Source organism: Barbus barbus, assembly GCF_936440315.1.
Source record: "Barbus barbus genome assembly, chromosome: 7".
Lineage (NCBI taxonomy): Eukaryota > Metazoa > Chordata > Actinopteri > Cypriniformes > Cyprinidae > Barbus > Barbus barbus.
In genome coordinates, this window is record NC_136735.1 from 5,710,687 (window position 1) to 5,731,415 (window position 20,729).

Genomic DNA, 20,729 nt, shown 5'->3' on the forward strand with positions numbered 1-20,729 from the left:
AAATACATTTATTACAAATATTACCATTATGTTTACATACATTTGTACAGTTTTGTGTTTGTACAGTTGTAGCAGTTTGAATCATTTATTTTATTTTTATTTATATGAGTATTTGGATCAATTAAATAATACTAAATAATATATCATAGCATCTTTAATTGCAGTAGACTTATTTTTATTTTATTTTAAATGCAAATCAGCCAGATGCACTCAAGTCTTCCAGTTTAAATAAAAGCAAATTGAATACAAGTTAACTGGTTAAATAGAGTTTACTCCAATAAAAGATGTCATAATATATTATTTGTGTTACAAAGTACAATTACAGGTTGGTGGTATTTTTGAACTGAATTTAATTTCAAAGTGTGTCCAGATGATTTGCATTACAGTAATGAGATTCTGAAGAGAAAAATGTGCTTAATTGTCAGGAAAATAATGTCAGGAAATCCCAATGGTCCTAAACAGTCTATTTTATTGCATTTTATCACAGTAACGTTTTGCCAAATTGTAATGATTATAGTTAAAAGAAACATTAAGATTCTTTGTGATTTAATATTCACATGATTAAATGGTCTTATCCGAATTTTATTGCCGTTTTTTTAATTTTCCAAAGCTTAATTTTCTAGTACAGCGTTCCCTCTGTGAATTTTCAAGTACTGCTTTCATACGCTGATTAAAATTCTCCGGTGAACGTCTTTCAGTTCCACAATAATTATAGATTAGAGTGTGTGTTGTGTTTCCTGGACTGATAAAAGAGTGCGTCTGCGGTGACAGATTGCTCCGCCGCTGCTGTACCATCATTTGTGTACATGTCAAACAAAACAAGGCTTAAGCTACACCAGGGTCTCCACGTCCTCTTTAAATTACTATCCTTATCACACATTGCTGTTTGAATAAGGGCCGTATAATGTTTTCAGCCTTTGCCGGTTCATGAAGTATTCCCTGTGTCTTTTGGCAGAGATCTGAGCTTTAACCCGTTCGTCTGCGACTGTAAGCTGGTGCGTTTGGTGAGCTGGCTGCAGGATCAGGGCATTGAAGTGAAGCGGCCTAACTCTATGCTCTGTGACCGGCCGCCCGAGGTGAAAAACCAGCCACTGCTCAACGTCAGTGTGCACACCTGCGGTGAGTGACAGGGGCACATCTCTGTGTTTAAGTATTAACTACATGACGTATTTAGGCCAGTTACTTGTGCATGACCTTCTATATATAAACAGACACACATGCATGTATATATTTAAGAAAAATATGTTATGTTTATATATTAAATAATTTATATATAATATAAATGACATGAATATAAATATATGCATGTAAATATTTTCTAAATATATACTGAATGTGTGTGTATTTATATATGCATAATAAATACGCACAGTACACACACAAATATTATGTACACAAAAACTTCTATTTTGGATGCGATTAATCGTGATTAATCATTGCCCAGCACTAATCCAAACGAATCAATATCAAATTGAATTGAATCGAATCACAAGCCAGTGAATCATGAAATCGAATTGAATCATGAAATGTGTGTCAATACTCAGCCCTAACCTTTAACTTTACCTGTTGACCTTCATTTGTTTGTTAGCTCACACCAATTGAGACCTTCTAGAAACTGGGACGTTTATTTCAGAGCTTTGAATTGGCTGTTGCCATCTCTCTCTCTCTCATCTCTCAGGCCTGACGTACGCCGGCTGTCTGCAGGACGAGGAGCATGCGGCAGGTGTGGAGCTGGTCATCTTCTCCTCCTCCACTCCTGGGCCGTTCTCGCGTGAGGAATGCAACTCCAAATGCTTCCACGAGAACCAGCGCTACGGCGGTCTGGGTCAGCAGAGAGAGTGTCTGTGCAGCACCAACTCCGAACCCAACCACATCAGCGAGTCCCAGTGTTCGGCCCGCGTGCTCGGACCCGCTGGTCATGAAGGAGTGCCGCTGGACTGTGGCGCAGGATGTGTTTCAGGTCCGTGTGGAGACATTCAGATTGTTACCTTGCTTTAGAGTTGAGTAGTCATGTGATTATTGACATGAGGGGTCCTATCATACACCCGGTGCAATGCGACGCCAGGCACGACGCAAGTGTTTTTTGTTAAGCTGAAAATTCAGTTTTGCATCACAGCAATAAATTACATTTTACAATATATTCACATAGAAAACAGTTGTTTTAAACTGTAATGATATTTCACAGTATTACTGTATTTTAGATAGTATAAATGAAGCCTTGGTGAGCAGAAGAGTCTTCTTTCAAAAATGTTCAACTCCAAACTTTTGAAGACTAGTGTGTCATAGTAGTTTGAATATGCTCTCCGTCCACAGGTGAATTTCTCCGCCTCTCTTCCTTCTCGCCGTGTGTCCGTTCATTCAGAGGCTGTCCTGTCTGTCGCCTCGTCCGTCTTCCCTGCCTCTTTCTCATGGGACTTCGGTGACCTTTCGCCCCGGGTCAACACCTCTACACCCAACACCACAGCCAGGCATAAGTACGGTGTCCCAGGACGGTACCAGGCTCAAGTGAGTCTCTCAGCGGGTCACCAGGAGATCGTGGCGCAGGGGTACGTGAGCGTGGAACTGCCCCCTCGACTCGAGCTCCACTGCCCCGAACTCATAGTGGCTAATCAGAGCCTGGAGGAGGCGGTTTCTCTGGTCAACTGGGGCGGAGTGGGCGTAACCGTGGACTGGAGGATCAGGAAGGATGGGAGAGAGATAGCAAGAGGTACGAGACAAAAACATACACTCTGTTCTAAGGCCAACATATATAAACATATTAGAATGATTTCTGAAGGATCATGGGACATTGCTGAAAATTCAGCTTTGATCACAGCAATACATTATATTTTTAATTATATTTACATAGATAACAGTTATTTTCAATTGTAATAATATTTCACAATATGACTATTTTTACTGTATTTTTGGTCAAGTAAATGCAGCCTTGATGAGAAGAAGAGACTTCTTTCAGAAACTTACTGACCCTAAATATTAAATGTGACCCTGGACCACAAAACCAGTCATAAGGGTCAGTTTTGTGAAACTGAGATTTATACATCATTTATAGATCAAAGCTGAATAAATAAGCTTTCCATTGATGTATGGTTGCTTAGGATTGGACAATATTTGAATGCGATACAACTATTTGAAAATCTGGAATCTGAGGGTGCAAAAAAATCTAAATATGGAGAAAATCGTCTTTAAAGTTGTCCAAATAAAGTTGTTAGCAATGCATATTACTAATCAAAAATTAAGATATGTTTATGTTAGGAAATGTACTAAATATCTTCATGGGACATGATCTTTACTTAATATCCCAATGATATTTGGCATAAAAGAAAAACAATTCATAATAAAAAAATTTCTGCAATTTTGGATAAATTTTTTTCACTACACCCATGCCAGTGCGTTTTAGGATTGTTGTCACAAAGGATAAATGTCATATTGTGTCTCAGCTGTAGCATGATGATTTGAAACACCTGAATATTAGTCAGGAATGTGCCTTGAAATGCTGTCTGGATAGGCAGCTCACTACTGTACGTACAATCGCGTATAAACTGGCACAGTCTTGATGACACATTCTCACAGACACGGTTATGTCAGGACGGCTCAAATATAACATGCTCTGAAATGACCATGGGACTCTCTCTTAAAGTATCCTGCTTTTCATGATCTTTCAAGCCATAAATGTCCCATCTCTTACACAAAGCATGGCTGTCCCTGTCGTGCGATGGCATGTGAAGATTCTCTGGTTTGTTTATCAGCCCTGCAGAGATCTGTCCATCATTGTTTGCTTTGAGAGAACAGATAAGAGTGCGCGGCGCTGATCCCAAGAGGAGTAACGGGAAGAAACAGGTTGCAGAAGCAGGGCTGAGCAGAGGAAATCTTTACTGATTTACTTACGGCAGGAAAAGCAATGCCTAATGCAACTTACCATAGATAATAAACACGCTTATCAGCTTTTAAAATATTTTGATGTTGACATCCAATTACATTCGTCTGTCACTTGGTAGAAGCTCATGAAATGAGATGTCAACATGAAAAAGTTGTGTAAGATCATCAAAAACCATGAATGAAACCAATTCTTAATAATACGATTGTAAAAATAAAATAACAAAATATGACCCAGATTACATTTTATATAGGTTAATGACCTATAAAATGACTTACCCATAAAAGTTCATAATAAAAAAACATTTTTTTGTACAGCGAGTTATTGGCTTTTTTGTTGTTGCCCTGAAATCTCAGTGAAATGATGATATGCATTTTATGCTCATGTTTTTATATGTCTTTCAGCATATTTAGCATATAATATTTGCCCTTGTTTTATATTTATATTACTTATGAATGAATCATTCATATTTGCTGTTGTCTTATGTATTAATGAAATTGTGAATTTTCCAGTTCATGCGGTTAAAATCAACATATTAAAATCATTTCTGAAGGACCATGTGACACTAAAGATATTATATATATATATATATTAAAGTTAGATTGAAATTTAAAATTTCTCAATATTACTGTTTTTACTGTATTTTTAATCCAATAAATGCAGCTTTGTTGAAATTTGATGTGGTTCTTCCAAAAACATATTTATGATATATTTTAAAAAGCATATTATATTATATTATTGCTGTTTAGAATTGGAAAATTGTTCATTGAAAAATGATATTTCTCAAGTCAATCTTTCTGGCCCTTTAGCGGAGCCGCTGTGTTTGCCAGATGCGATCCATCACGCTGACTCATCCCGCTGTTTCCTGTTGGTGTCGGAGGAAGTCAGCTGGTCAGACGCTCGACGGAATTGTTCAGCCCGTGGGGGGGAGCTCGCCGTGGTGCATTCCCAAACCGTCCGGGACCTTCTGGCCCCTCGAATCACACAGTGAGTCAGAAACCCTAGAACTGCTTTTCAACTGTTATTCCAAAACATCTGTAGGCATTTATTCTAAATTCCAAAACTCAAATTTTGGAATTCCAAAATCCAAAATTCCAAAATCTATTATCTTTGTGTTGGAGGATTCCGTCTCAGATATCTTTGGATGTTTTGATGGCTTTCATGTGATTTCCTCGTGTGTTCAGATTCTGTCTGCAGCTGAAATTACACATTTCACCATTAAATAATATCAGACAGTTACATCATTCATCTCATAAAGATGCTGAATTAAACTACTTCCGCTGCCAATGCAACATTTTCCTCTGAGACCTATGCCATTTTTGAACCCCACTCACTTTGTCTACACTCTCATCGAGTCCTCTAGAGTTTGACTCTGAGACAGCAGCAGGGCACCATGGAAAATGCCTTTTAAAGTCAGTCTCAGCTGCCCAGTTCATGACCTACAGCAAAAGGACTGAAAATGTGTGAGTTCTTCACAGGAACAGACAGAGCAGGCAGAACATTCACAGCCAAAGACCAGATGCAGACTTGATGAAAGTTCACAAGGAGACCAAAAAAATTGTGTCTTATTAGAATATTGGACGTGTGAAACCATTACAGACATACAGCAAAAAATTATTTTACTTGAAAAGCAAAATGATATAAGATATTAAGTCTTGCTTTTTGGGGGAAAAAAATCTAAAGAAGTTTTTACCTAAAACAAGAAAAATACCTGCCAAAATCAAAATTTCTTACTCCTATTTTTTCTTATTTTAAAGAAATAGTTTTTTCATTGAAACCGATTTGCAGAAATAGAGCATTTCATCACTTGCTCAGCAATGGAGCCTCTGCAGTGAATGGGTGCCGTCAGAATGAGAGTCCAAACAGATAATAAAACCATCACAGTAATCCACACCACTCCAGTCCATCAATTAATGTCTTGTGAAGCAAAAAGTTGTGTGTTTGTAAGAAACAAATCTATTATTGTAGCTTTTTTCATTTCAAACCATTCTTATGGCCAAAATAGGAATCTATAGTCCGTAATAACACTTCCTCCAGTAAAAAAGTCCTCCCACATCAGAATCCACCCACATATTTGTTTAGACAGTTTTGGGCTATTTTTGCTTGTAAACGCTGCTTGAGAAGAGACCACTTTTTCAATGGAGAAAGCAATATTATGGATTATGGGCTCGTATTATAGCCAGAAGCAACAGTTTGAAAAAATGTCTTAATGATGAATTTGTTTCTTACAAACACGCAGCTTTCCACTTCACTGATGGACTGGAGTGCTATAGATTACTTGTGGACTATTGAGATCAGCTGTTATTGATTATCAGCTGTTTGGACTTTCATTCTGACGGCACCCATTCACTGCAGTGGATCCACTGGTGAACAAGTGATGGAATGCTACATTTCTCCAAATCCGTTCCTATGTAGAAACAAACTCATCTACATCTTGGATGACCTCAGGAAGAGTAATTTTTTATTTTTTCAAGCATAAACACACTTAATCTTTGAAGTTTCATAATTTTTTTTTCAGAAACTTTTCAGAGACTGTATCAAATGTATCTTGAATTAAAAATGTTTTGATGTTTCTACTAGAAAAGACAAAAATACTGAATAAGAAAACCATTATCTCTTTGTTTCGGCATGTGATGTAATTGATGCACATAATGAACATTTCTGCCTTCGTTTGCTTCATCTTGTTTGTTGCTTTCATCTTTTCTCTCTCTTGTTGTTTGGCCGTACGTTGAGCACCTCACCTCAGAGAAGAGATCCGTTAATAGCTCATTTTGTTTTCTATAATGAAGCCGCATGTTTGCCTTCAGAGATCGAGCTGATGTCCACCCTTGATCTGTGTGTGCTCATCATCTCCCAGAGCTGAGAAATCAAGTTTTTATGTCTCTGCTGAGCGTCTAAACTCCTGGTTTGTATTCAGATTTCGTGTTCGTGAAATAATCGGTATTTATTCCTTTTTCCTGGATGGAAATTCTGACCACCAAGTCTAAACACATATTGTGTTTCTTAAGTCAAATCACATTTATTTATATAGCGCTTTACACAACAAATTGTTTCAAAGCAGCTTCACAGTAATAAGCAGTACTAATGTTGCAAAATTCATCAGTTATGAAATGATTGTATTGTCTGAGCGTCTCTATGTCGAATGAGCTACAGCTTTGCTGTGAGCCAGTTTTATATCATGGCAAATGATTTCAAATTGACCGGCTCATGTCATATTAAAAAAATAGCTCATTTGGACATGATTGGACTAAATGGGAAGTCCTTTCTGGCAGTGATTATCGTTATTATTCATCAGCAGTGCGCAAAATGTGTAGAACCTAAATCGCACAGTTGATATTCACAATTACACCTTAATTATGACCGATTTGCTTCCTCCTGATTCTTTAATTGACTTCTCCAACTCCGGGAATCATTTCCTACTGGTAATAATGACATTGTGGAGGTGTTCATGTGTGCTAATCTTGTAAAAACGATCATCTCGGCGAGGCCTGAAGGCAACATTAGCTCTGATGTGGACCTGATCTTGTGCTGATAGTAAAACGTCTCTGGATTCATTTACTCTTGCTGAGCTGCTTCCTTTTCCATCATACTCGAGTCTTAAAATGACCATTCTGATATTTACAGATATATTATGTTAATACATATTTAATCTTGATATAAACTTGCATTTACAGTCAGAGTTTCAATACTTCATTTGTTTTGACTGAATTTGTTTGTCATGAAAGAAGGCTCATTCTTTGAATACTGGAAGTAGTTTTGTAGCATTTTATTTATTTGTTTAAACCTTTTCATGCATTTTAAATGATTTATTACAAACAATGAACAACACTTTCCTTGATAATAACAGCGGCCCTGTAACATAAGGATAGAACAAGGACAGAGAAAGAAAACACACGTCTAGATGCTTACGTATTTATTTAAATATTATCGTTAAATGTTATGTTTTTATGATTTTGTAGAATATTAATATATGTATTTTTTTATTTATTTAAATGTTTTCATGTATTTTTAAATCATTAAACATGATTAATTAAATATTTATTCATTTTTGATATTTATTTATTTATTTAAATGTTTAAATAAGGAGTCTATAAGGAAAAGCATGTTCCTTCCACACAAGTTTTTAAAAGCATCCCAGGAGTCGCTGGAATCTAGACAAAGAATGAGCTCAATATAAGAGTTTTCTTCTTTTTTTTCCTCACTACATCATTACCATGCATTGATTCTGTGTTTTCACAACTTTAAAATTATTATAAAATGTGAAAACTAGAAAAATAAGTATAAGTGTCCAAACTCTCAGCCATGTGTGTGCAACTTTCTTCTTTAGCGATGGAATGTTTACAGGTGTGAACACACACACACACACACACACACACACACACACACTGTGGTGTTACACATCTGCTGAAACACAGCTGTAGAAATACGTTACACTCCAGGAGGGAGGAGACACCAGTTCTATGTGTTTATGTGTGTTTATCTATGCAAGTGTGTGTGTGTTTCCTGTCTTCTGTTCCACACCCATCATTAATTTGAGGGCAGAGCTTCCACTGACCAGAGCGAGTGAGAAAGCGAGAGCCAGAATGAGTCTTGGAGGAAGTGTGTTTTCTATCTCTTAACCTGCTCCAGATGGACCACATACCCCCCCCCCCCCCCCCCCCCCCCCCCCCACACACACACACACAAGTGAACAGACCACTTTTTTATTGTTTCTTTTTTGGCAAAAAGTGTTTTTGTCCCTCTTTCCCTCTTGATTTTGTTCTCTTTCATTTGTAGTTTTCACAGATGTGAGATGTTGGATTCAGCCCGTTAGAACCGTGTGTGTGTGTGTGTGTGTGTGTGTGTGTGTGTGTGTGTGTGTGTGGAATAGGCCTGTCAAAGGCTGTGGTGTTACTACTGGCGGTCCGCTGGGACCCCTGATGACCAGACCCTCCCTCTTCATCTGTGAATGTCATGCAGTTAAATAATTATGATTATAACAGAGAAAATGTTTGACAGTCAAACCAGAAGTATCTACATGGTATTTATTGCCCTTTGCAAGATAATACAAACATAAATTATAAGAAAATTAGTTTAGCAAGGTGAACGTCTTAATTCTTAAGAATGTTTCCGAAGTTCCTCTTAACTGCCAATTTCTTCTTATTGTCTAACTTAATAAAAAAGATAAAACACAGTTTTTAAATTCTTTAAAGTCAAACTCTTCAGAATAATTTTTTTAAAAATCATCATAAATAATTTCTTAAATAATCTGAACATTTTTAAGAATATATTACGAGATTATCTGTAGAACTTTATATTTAAATGAGTCCAGTCTGGTGTTATTTTAGTATTAATAATTTTTTATTAATATTTTGAATTAGCTTTTATTATTTATGTCTTTTATTTTTATTTTTTTTTCTTTGTAAAGTTAATTTATTTTTTATTTTAGTTTTATTTACTTCCAGCTACTAATTCTAGTGCTTCAACTGAATTTTTTTTCAATTAGTTGCCAAAGCAACATTTTTTTATTTTTGTTTAGTTTAAGGTTTTCATCTAATATTTATATTTTTATTTTATTTCAGTTTTATTTCAGTAAACAAATGTGTTTTTAAAAGTTTTAGTTTAGTATAACAACCCGGCTCTAAAATGCATAAAAATATTAAAATGACTAATGACAAATCGTTCAATACAGTTTTGCAGGAATTCTTGAAAAGTATCATTGAGCCGTTCATTCTGTGATTTTTGCACTGGGGCCTGTTTGGTCCTGTTTTCCGTCACTGTTTTCATGTCTCGTTTGAAGGCAAATGAAACTTCAAAATGATCAGCGTCCCGTCGGGTTCAATAACGCATCATTAAGGCTCACATTCCCCTCGGCTGCTGCTTTATTAGGGTTATTGAAGCTCTGAACACACTATGCATAAAACATTGAGAACGCATTCACCTCGCATTAACGTCCTGTGTGCGTTTGATTCCATGGGAAGCTCATGGTAAAGAAAAATCACAGGCAACGTCTCTTTAAAATCTCAGTCGCTGCTCCTGGATGGTAATGAGAATAAATGGAGAGCGAAAGCAGTAGTTAGGCAGGGAGTGATAATTCTGTCATCATTTATTCACGTCATTCTGAATCTGTGTCAAACAAAAGAAATGTGTTCTGTTCCCCTTTTTTGAAATGAGCTGTTTGTTTTAGACCCGGAAGCAGCTCGGGGGTCTGGTTTGTGATGTTGTTGTCTGTGTTTGTGTGCACTGCAGGGAGCGCGGCGTGTGGTTGGGTTTGAGCGATCAGTACTCTCCCCGTGTCCTGCGCTGGGTGGATGGTTCAGAGGTCCAGACGGGCGAGGAGGGCACGAGGGACCGGACCACACTGCAGCCTGGAAAAGTGTGTGTGTCACTGGACGGCAGCGGGCAGCCCAGCTCACACTCCTGTACCGCCAAACGAGCGTTTGTCTGCCAGTTCACACGCCAAGGTAAACAACACCATACACACACTGTAACAAAAAAAGGCAACTTAAAAGTTTAAGGCAACCAGCTTCAGCAGAGTTTTCTCAACTTTTTGTTGTATAAACTTAAAACAAGAAGTTGAGAAAACTCAAAAATCTGCTGAGGCTGGTTGTCCTAAAAATTTTAAGTTGGCTCAAATTTTTTTTATTTTTTTTATTTTTTACAATGCTGTAAAAAATCAAAGGTTGAGAGAACTTAATCGTTTAAGGCAACCAGCTTAAGCAGATTTTTGAGTTTTCTCAACTTGTTGTTTTACGTTTATACAACAAAAAGGTGAAAACAAGAAGTTGAGAACTCAAAAATCTCAAAAAATGTTGCCTTAAACATTTAAGGTTTCCCAACTTTTTTTTTTTTTTTTTTTACAGTGCACTCTGGACTCTACAGCTGTAGTCTGCATACCATACGTACTATATGGTATGCGTGAATTGAATTGGTGCATCCTAAATAAATAAAAAATGCTTGGATGTGCACTGTTTTCAGTGGATTTTATGTGCATCTGCACATGCAGGTTTTTTTTATTGGCCATAACTTTTTGCAACATGGATGAGGAGTGACATCTGCTTTAGTTCTTAATCATATAAATTTTTTTCTTTTCTTTTTCTCTTTTTGTTGAATGCATTAAGTACACTTCTCTAGATTTCTAAAAGTCTACAGCTACGTCCAACTTGCATACTATATAGTATGCATCATTTCAGTTGGTGCATCCCAAATGTAAAAAACTGTACTGTTTTCATTTTTAGGTGGTTCTCTGCATAATTTGAGCTAATATTGCCGCCAAGCCTTTTCAGTATGAATGAAGAGTGACATTTGCACTTGTTCTTAATAGCATTTTTTTGTTTACATTCTTTTTGTACATAAATGACAAAAAAGGTTAAGAAACAGACTTCAGCTATAAAGCAGCTCTACAGAAGACAATAGTGCCATTATGCAGCTCAGTTCAGTTCAAGTTTTGTTTCAATGATAAGAAAAAATTACTTAATGCACCGTTTAAGCAAAATATGACGCAGAATAGATGCGGCCTACATGTCTGATTATCACTGAGCAAGTCAAATAAACTATGAAACCAGTTATTCCTGCTGAATTCTGATTGGTCAAGGTAGTTGACCTGCTCCAATCATGTCACTCAAAGCACATGAGCAAAGTTCAGATTGATACGGAATGAAGTAAATCATATTTCATATTTCCACTGAAAATGACCTTGCAGTAGCCGTTGCTGCTTCGAAGGTCTGCACTGTTTTAGTGCAGCAAATTCACTGGATGAGATGAAATTCAAATGTTCAATTTCCACATAACAGGGTCACTAAAAAATGAAAAGCGCTTTTGAATTGAAACGGCAGCGCTATTATGTCACGGCACGCCGTTATTCCCTTTGCACCCAGTTGAGCTTATTTCACTTATTATACTCTCCCTGATGTGATTTTCAGCTTTTTATTCAAAGTGTGGCGCACCTCAGAATGGTGATGCATAGAAAGATCAAAACACGCACCGCAGCTCAAACAGCAATCGATTCAATCAGTAACGCTGCAGCTGTGTGTGTGTGTGTGTGTGTGCTCAGCTTTTCATATGGAGAAAAGTGTTTCATGTGATAACGAGTGCTGATGGGACAGAGTCTGAATGCACACGCTTCTCAGCTGCATTTGGACGCCTGATAACAGCAGGAGATAAGTGTCTGTGTTTGTCTGCAGTGCATGTTCCTGATGCCGCTGTGTATGCGGTGGGCACTGCTGTGTTTCATTTCCACAGTCCTCTGAGCAGCCCCACAGCAACACACTCCTCAGTGCCCAACACACCCACCAGGAGCATCGAGGTAAACACACACACACACCTCCACCAGAACTATAGAGGTTTTAAAACTAACTTTAGATTGTGTGTTGTATTTTTTTACCAGGAGAAATTGTAAAGTTATAAGAAGCCTATTTGTGTACATTTTGTTTCTTTTGGTGGAAAATTCATTAAATCAATCAATCAAACAATCACTCCAATTATATACATAAAGTTATTGTTTTTTTTTTTATGTACTTTATTTGTATTTTTACCATGAATCTTAGAAATACAGTCATATTGAAAGATCTTATATATTGTAGTTTTTATTGTTGTTAAAAAGTATATTTGTATCATTTGGTATAAAATGCAATACATGTATAACCATGCATACATACAAAAAAAACCTATTTGTATTTTCACGAGGACAAATTCTAGTTAATCAAATTAAAATGCAATAAATAAATAATTATAAATTAATTAATATACATACATATGTATTTATTTATTTTTTAAATTATACAATTTTAAAATAGCTTTATTTTTATTTTCATTCTGACAAATTCTAGGAAGTTAATCAAATTGAAACGCAATAAATAATATATTATTTAAAAAAATATTATTTATTGCATATTTTTAAATAATTATAAAAAAATATATGTACATGCATACATATTTATTTATTTATTTATTTTAAAAAAAAACTTCATTTGTATTTTCACTCAGACTCAAGTTCTAGGAATTGAATCAAATTTAAAGATCTTAAATACTTTTAATGTATTGTTGCAGGACAATAAAACATATGTGTTAAAAAGGTGTAAAATACAATAAAGAAATCATTATAAATAACTTTTTTGAAATGAACTTTATATTTTTGTCATTTCACCAGGACAAATTCTTTGACTCTAATCAAATTGAAAGACTTATAATTAGAAAGAAATGTTGTAAGAAGCCTTTTGTTCAATCTTGTTGTGTTCTGTTAACTTTTGATGTAAAAATACAATTAAAATACAAACATAATTCTGTTGACTTATCAGTGTAGTGCGCTTTATACCTGCATTTAGTTTCAGCTCTTTTTGCACTTTTAAATGAAAATATTTTTGGTATAGGATGTACATAATATTTATGGATATGTGATTTATTTTTATTTTTTTTCTATCCAGAAATGTACACCAGCTTGGACAGACATTGTGGTGATTAATATGATCTGTGCTGAGCTTTGGTTTGGTGATGTTGACTTGTTTAACTCTCTGTCTGTGTGTGTGTGTGTGTGTGCGCAGATGCTGCTGTTCCCTGGACTGAGTTTTCTGAGCGCGGGGCGTCTGTCATCTCTGGAGCTGATCACACAGTCTCTGAGCGCAAACACTCAGCTGCGCTTTCAGGTGTACCGACCGCACTGCCAGAGATTCACACACAAGTTGCTGCCAGGTACAGAACACACACACGCGCGCACACACACTAACTTCATCTGTATGAGGACATACTGTACACTAGTGTTCACACAGTTGGGATTTTATAATGTTTTTAAAGTAAGTCTTTAATGCTCACCAAGGCTGCATTTATTTAATCAGAAATACAGTAAAAAACAGTAAAATTGTGAAATATTATTTTCTATGTGAATATACTATAAAATATAATTTATTCCTGTGATCAAAGTTGAATTTTCAGCATCATTACTCCAGTCTTCAGAGTCACATGATCCTTCAGAAATCATACTAATATGCTGATTTGCTGCTCAAAAAACATTTCTGATTATCATCAATGTTAAAATAGTTGTGGTGCTTCATATTTTTGTGAAAACATATTTTGACACATTTTTAAGATTCTTTGATGATTAGGAAATTCAAAAGAACAGCATTTATTTGAAACAGAACTCTTTTGTGACCATTATAAATGTCTTAACTGTCACTTTTGATCAATTTAATGCATCAAAAGTAATGAATAAAAGTAGTTATTTCTTTAAAAAAATTAGTAAGGAAGAAAGAAAAAGAAATCCCATCAACCCCGAAATATATAAATAGTTCAGCCATGAAACTCTATTCGCGCCCTGATTGGTTCATTCAATGGTAACATCTCCAACCAATCAGCTTCACGCATTAATTACTATTTCCTCTATCTATATAACCTAGCCTCCTGCAAACTAGTGAACAGTTACTGTGCGCAATGAGAGCTCTCAGCCCACCACATCCCCAGCACCACCTGCCTAGATCTGCTTGGGGGGACTACCTCTCTCTTCTTGCAGCAGCATGTCTTTAATTATGTTCTTTTGCAGAAGCGAGTCAACTTGCTCTAGATCTAGTGCGCCAATACCAAACCTATGTACATCTTCATTTACAGAGAGTTGTCATGACTGATAATATATATATATATATATATATATATATATATCAAATTTAATTTAATTAATTAATTAATTTCAGATTTCGCTTGCTTGTCATAACATTAATGTCCCCAAACTAAAGTCAGGTTCATGCCACTCCTGTACGTTCACCTCTGTAGTTTCTCTCTCAGTCTCTCTCACCCTTTTAACCCACTCAGTCAGACACTAGATTCATATTCATAAACCAAATGAGTCTGGAGATGTTCCAGAAATGAATCTGGAAAGTGTGTGGATGAGAAAGGCAAAGGAAATGTGGTTCCTGAGACAGATAGGGGCTGTTGGGTTGACTCTGACTGATAACAGCTCAGGGAGAGTCATTAAGGTCACTTTATACTTTATACAGACACCTTCCTCTGCTGCTTTCTCCTGATCAATACAACATGAGCAGAGACAGAAGAATGACAAACATCCATCGATCCGACGCAAAATAGAGATAAGCGGCACTGGAACTAAAGAAAAGAGCAAGCTTTAAGGGAACAACATCTATCTTTTTATTTATTTATATATCTATCATTTTAATCATTTATTAAGTGGCATGTAAATGTCAGTGTGAATTTATAATGTTACTAATACTTTGCTCAGTTTTAATCCATCAGATTTTAGACTGCAAACTTTAATTAGCATCAGAAACTCCAGGTTACTCTGTCCAGTTACCTCATGTGTTGCATCATATCAGCATTTATCTTTCAAAATATTGTCATTGTTTGCATCATAACTTGCATCAAGGGAAACATTGTGTTTAAATATTCATGACTTCTTAATGAAATGGTTTGGTCTTTTCCTCACACACCGCTATCATAGGACTTTCCTGTAAGGAGTCGTGAGTATTAATGCGCAGTGTTTCTCTCGGTACATTGACGTTATCTCCGGACGCCCGTCGTCATGGTAACAGGCTTGTTTGATGACCTAGCCGTTTGCCGTGCAGGAACAGACCGGCAGCCGGAGCTTCGCATATTTTTTATTAAATATATACATGCATGTGTGTGTATTTGTATATACATAATAAATATACACAGTACACACACATATATTATGTAAACAAAAACTTTTATTTTGGAGTTATCTGTTTTTGTGAATAAACTCTTCACATATTCACTTTATAACATTCACAAATTATGTTCTTTTGAAATAATCTGTTTTATTTCATTTTTATTTTATTTTGTTTCTTATGATAAGCTGATTGGTTTGACTTGTTTCAGGTTGCGGTGACCTCTGCGCCCCCATCACTGTCTGTCAGGCCCCGGATGAGTGGCTCAACGACACCTCCGTCCCACCAGCAGCCACAGCGTGTCCAGCGGGACGCCAGTTCTGTCCGTACGCTGAGCGCTGTCTGCCCCTGGCCAGCCCGTGTCCTCCCGGGGCGTGTGTGAACTGTTCTGGGGTCAGTCCTCTGCCTGCGGGCACACAGTATCCCGATTACAGACTCGTCGGGGAGGTGCTGATCTCCCTACTGGCCGGACCCCCATCCAATATCCTGGTAAGTTAACAATTAAACTCATATTTTCCCAAAATTCACACATTATTGTAATGCAAAAAATTCTTACTTAACAGTGTTGTTATTGTAAACTAAAATTGTTGTGTCTAATTTAAAATAAATATTATTTAAAAACTTTAGAAATGTTTAGAAAATTAGAAATGTTGCCTTGACAACTGAAATAAAATATATCTAAGTACTAAAATAACTTTAAAAATTAGAACTAAATATCAGAAATATTTAAAAAACAACAAAAAGCACACAACATTTCTACAACTTACACCAAAATTAAAAAGAAAACTGAAAGTATAAAATTAAAAGTAAATTCAAAAATATGAATAAATACTATAGTAGTATATAATACTAAAATTGCACTGTTTCTCATTACATTAATGTGAAAAAATATATTTAGTATATATATATATATTGTAATAATAGTAATAGTAATATACTATATATAGTTTATATAGTGGTTTGTCATTTATGCTGAATTTTGTTTTATATAATGATTATATATATATAAATTGTGTGTGTGTGTGTGTATATGTGTGGGTGTGTGTGGTTTTCAATGTTCTCAAAGCTGATTATTACATTTTCTATATAGAGAATGTAATAATCAGCTTTGAGAACATTGAAAACCACACACACACACACACACACACACAAAAAACCTCCAGAATCATGAAAATGTGACTAATTTTCTTTATGCAATATATAGTTTCTTGGGGGGGGTTTTCTGTGTGAAATATGGATGTGTCTTGATGGGTTTCCACTGACTGTGGTAAATCTCTTCTGATATATCTGGATCATAGACCATACGTCCAGCACGCTTGAGCATCAGGATGACATGCCAGAGCATTGCGCTCTTAATGAAAGGCTGAGTGTGTGAGTGTGTGTGTGTGTGGGCCTGCAGGTTGTCTGCTTCACCCTCCTTCAGTGTGTTCTTTCTAAACGGAGCGTTTGAAGAGTAACTGCGGGACGGCTCAAAATGTCCTCGAGTGGTGTTCAGATCACAGTTAATTATTTCCACTCCCTCTCTGCTGCCTGAAACCAAGTCCTAATAATGACCCTCAGTCTGTCTAATGGAGAGGCACATTACAGTGAGGCACGCTACTCCTCACAGCTTTCTTTTGGGGCTGTGTTTGTGTGTTTTCTGTGGTATTTGTGGTCTGTTTCAGGGCACAGTGTAATTCCAGAGGTCGGGACCTTATTAAGGGTAATCACTGTCCCCCTCGCGCTAACCACAGTGATGCCATGTGGTCTGGTTTTTGCTCTCAGAAGAATACTTTTTATAAATAATAGGATGTTATTGCAAGCGGTGTTTTGAAATAAAAGATGATTAACAGAAAAAAACCAAATAAATAAAGCTGTTGTATTTCTTCATAAAGGATATATAGCACCTAAAAAGGACATCATTTTCAGATATATATATCTTCTTTTAGCTGATGGTTGTTCAACAAACGGCCTGTGTTTAGAATGCTATGGTAAACAAAACCAATTCAAATATATTGCATATATAGACAAACATTGAATGTTAGGCTTTCTGACCATACAAAACATAATTTCAAAGTGAGAATCCGTATTTGATTGATTGAAAACTTTATTAATCCCGATAGGGAAACTGGTTAATCATTTATTTATACTATCCTTCATAAGTTTGGGGTTGGTATTTTTTATTTTATTTTTTGAAAGAAGTCTCATCTGCTTTTAGGCTGCATTTATTTGATAAAAAATACATTAAAACAGTAATATTGTGAAATATTATTACAATTCAAAATAACTGTTTTTAAAAGCTGAATTTTCAGCATCATTACTCCAGTCTTCAGTGTCACATGATCCTTCAGAAATCACTCTAATATACTGATTTGATGCTCAGCAAACATTTCTGATTATTATCAATGTTAAAAACAGGTATTTTGTTTGTATATATATGTATATATATATGTATGTGTGTGTGTGTGTATATGCATATATATGTATTTTGGGGGGAAACCATGACTACTGTCACTTACTGTCACTTTTGATCAATTTAATGCATCCTTTAAATAAATATCTCAATAATTCTAACTTTTTGGACAGTAGTGTATATAAACCATGCAAAAGAACAAATTTGAAATGAGGCTATAAATGGCTTATATTTATATACTGTTTTTGCTAAATGAAATAAAAATAAACCGCTTTAAATGAAAATGAATCATTTTTAATGCTGCAAGTTAAGCATCACAAAGCTGTAATGTACAACATGAAAAATGGATGCATGTTAATGAGTACATTTAATTTATTATTGTGTTTTAGTGAGCATTAGATGACTAAATTTTAATCTAAATGTAAAAGTAGGTCACATTTGCATGCTCCATTAAATACACAAAATAATCATCCGATAACCAATATAGTAACAAGATAATTGTGAATTTCTAATTGTCCCAGCTGGTAGACACAATAAAATGTGACAACATCAAAAAAAGGAAATCATACTGCTACATAGCTTTTTTCTTTGGAAAAGCGTGTTACTTGAAAAGCACACATTCAAGCATTCGTTGCCACATGTTTGTGAAGATATGAAAATGAAAAACCTTGACGGACAGGTTTGTAATTTGATACAATAGGACAGATTTCATTGCCTCTCACTCTCTGCCCTGTTCTCAATCAGGTCCAGGAGCACATAGAGGACCTGTTAGTTTCCCCTGGTGACTTCATCGCCCTGCAGCACGATGCCGGACCGTCAGGCCTCCTCCAGTGCTCCTCCAACCCCTCGTCGCCATGGAAACAGAGCGTGCTCATCCAGAACCGCTCCGATTGGTGGGACACAAACGAGACGCTGCAGGCGGATGCGGAGGGTGGCTGGGAGGACGGCGTGGTGTGCCAGGTGCGGGTGCTGTACGTGGGGCAGAACAGCACCGCGCTGCAGGGTCCCTTCCTCCGCTCTGGCCTCCCTCAGCTTGGCGACTACACTTTGGAAGTGACGTCCAGTGATGAAGATTTTCCCGTCACCGCATCCTGTCCCATCCATGTCGTTCCACCTCTGGGCCCAGCTGTGATCTATCCCACCAATCACAATGGGACGGTGTACTTCCTGCCCAATCAGATGTGGATTCTCGTCATGGTCCGCTCGCAGCACGATGCTCTGATTGGGCAGCAAGGCAGCAATGAGACCATTCCCTTTCACAAAGCATGTCCTGAGAACCTGGTGGCAAAAGTGGCCGAATGCAGGCAGCCCAGCCCGTACAATGACACCATTTTCGCATGGTTCGACCTCCAGCTCGGGTTCACACCGGGACAGACCAGCATGCTGTTTCTTGTCCAGAGCAACGTTACCAAAGCATCACTACAAATTCAGGCAAAGGTGCAAGAACCTCTCTGGGGGCTCGTCATCAAACCCCATCCTGCTCACAGAGTCCTCATGGAGTCCGTAGTGGTGAGTGACATCCTCACTGCTGAGAGAAAACAATTAAACCTGGTGGTTTGCTAGTTTTGAGCTGGTTTTAAACTGGTTTCCCAGCCTGACATGTGCCCAAAACCCGTCTAAAACCATCAAAATCACATTAGGCACATTAGCCTTAGCTACATCAAAAGAAAGACATGGTCTAATTTGTCTGAAGTTTGCCATATTATATTTAATATTCCTCACCATTTTCTTTACATGTTTTTTAAATCTGAGATTTGAGTCCAATATTATACCAAGATAATTGAACTCATTTACTATATCTATCTTTTCACCATTAATATATATAGCAACATCAGGAGATTTAACGTTTGTTTTAGAGAAAAAAAATCCTTTTGTTTTGCTGATATTTAAACTAAGACATGACTGTTCCAGCCACTGTGTAATCTTTTCTATAGCAGCTTTTAACTTCTCAGCTGCTAGTTCTGCTGTTTTCGCATGTGCAAAAATAACGGTGTCATCAGCGTACATTTGTGCTTGTATCCCTTCACACTGTTTCGGAAGATCATTGATATACAAACTAAATAGTAAAGGACCTAGTACTGATCCTTGGGGTACACCCATTGTATAATGCAAATCACAGGACTTAACCCCTTTAATTTTTACGCATTGTTCTCTATTTATTAAGTATGAGGATACCCATGCTAAAGCTTCAGGTGAAAATTGAAATGTAGACAATTTAGAAAGGAGAACTGTATGATTAACAGTATCAAAGGCTTTACGTAGATCTAAAAATATAGCCCCAACAAATCATCCTTTGTCAACTTTAGATTTTATTTGCTCTATTAAATGTAAAGTAGCTGTTTCAGTAGAATGATTTACTCTGAAACCAAACTGCATACAATGTAAGCCAGCCTCAATGGTATTAAGGTGGGATGTCAGCAGTAGTGTATGTAATGATAATATTTTATAAAAAAAAAAAACTGCTTAAACCAGGTGATTTGCTGTTATTTTGCTGGTTTAAACTGGTTTCCCAGCCTGAAACCATCAAAGCAGACCAACCTAACCACCTTAAGCTGGTTTAAACCATTTTTTCAGCATGCCTTTACATTTTAAACATCTACTGTCCAAGGCTAGTGTATTCATATTTTGAAATATTTTATGCTAGTATTTGAAAAACTGCTTAAATCATGTGGTTTGGTAGTTTTAGGCCAGTTTAAATTGGTTTCTAAACAGCTTTTGTTCAAGGATAGAGTATTTATTGCTGATATTTTATGTTTTTTTCCATAAAAGATGTCTGCGAGACAGAAGCTGAAGGGTTCACGCTGTTCGTTATCCACCATGTCGCCTTTGTTATGGCCCTGACCTTCATCTTTAATGG

The 20,729-nt window shown here is 36.5% G+C and overlaps 1 protein-coding gene across 1 annotated transcript in view; it reads left to right on the forward strand.

The window, feature by feature from the left end:
• LOC306873285 (polycystin-1-like) overlaps positions 1–20,729 on the forward strand; it is a gene marked incomplete at its 5' end in the record, with an annotated part of 89,397 nt that overhangs the window by 21,147 nt on the left and 47,521 nt on the right. Inside the window, 10 exon segments of the mRNA XM_079422471.1 lie at positions 956–1,119; positions 1,679–1,896; positions 1,898–1,960; positions 2,314–2,707; positions 4,684–4,861; positions 10,103–10,317; positions 12,037–12,158; positions 13,393–13,540; positions 15,692–15,969; positions 18,617–19,381. Coding sequence (XP_079278597.1) covers positions 956–1,119; positions 1,679–1,896; positions 1,898–1,960; positions 2,314–2,707; positions 4,684–4,861; positions 10,103–10,317; positions 12,037–12,158; positions 13,393–13,540; positions 15,692–15,969; positions 18,617–19,381 — 2,545 coding nt within the window.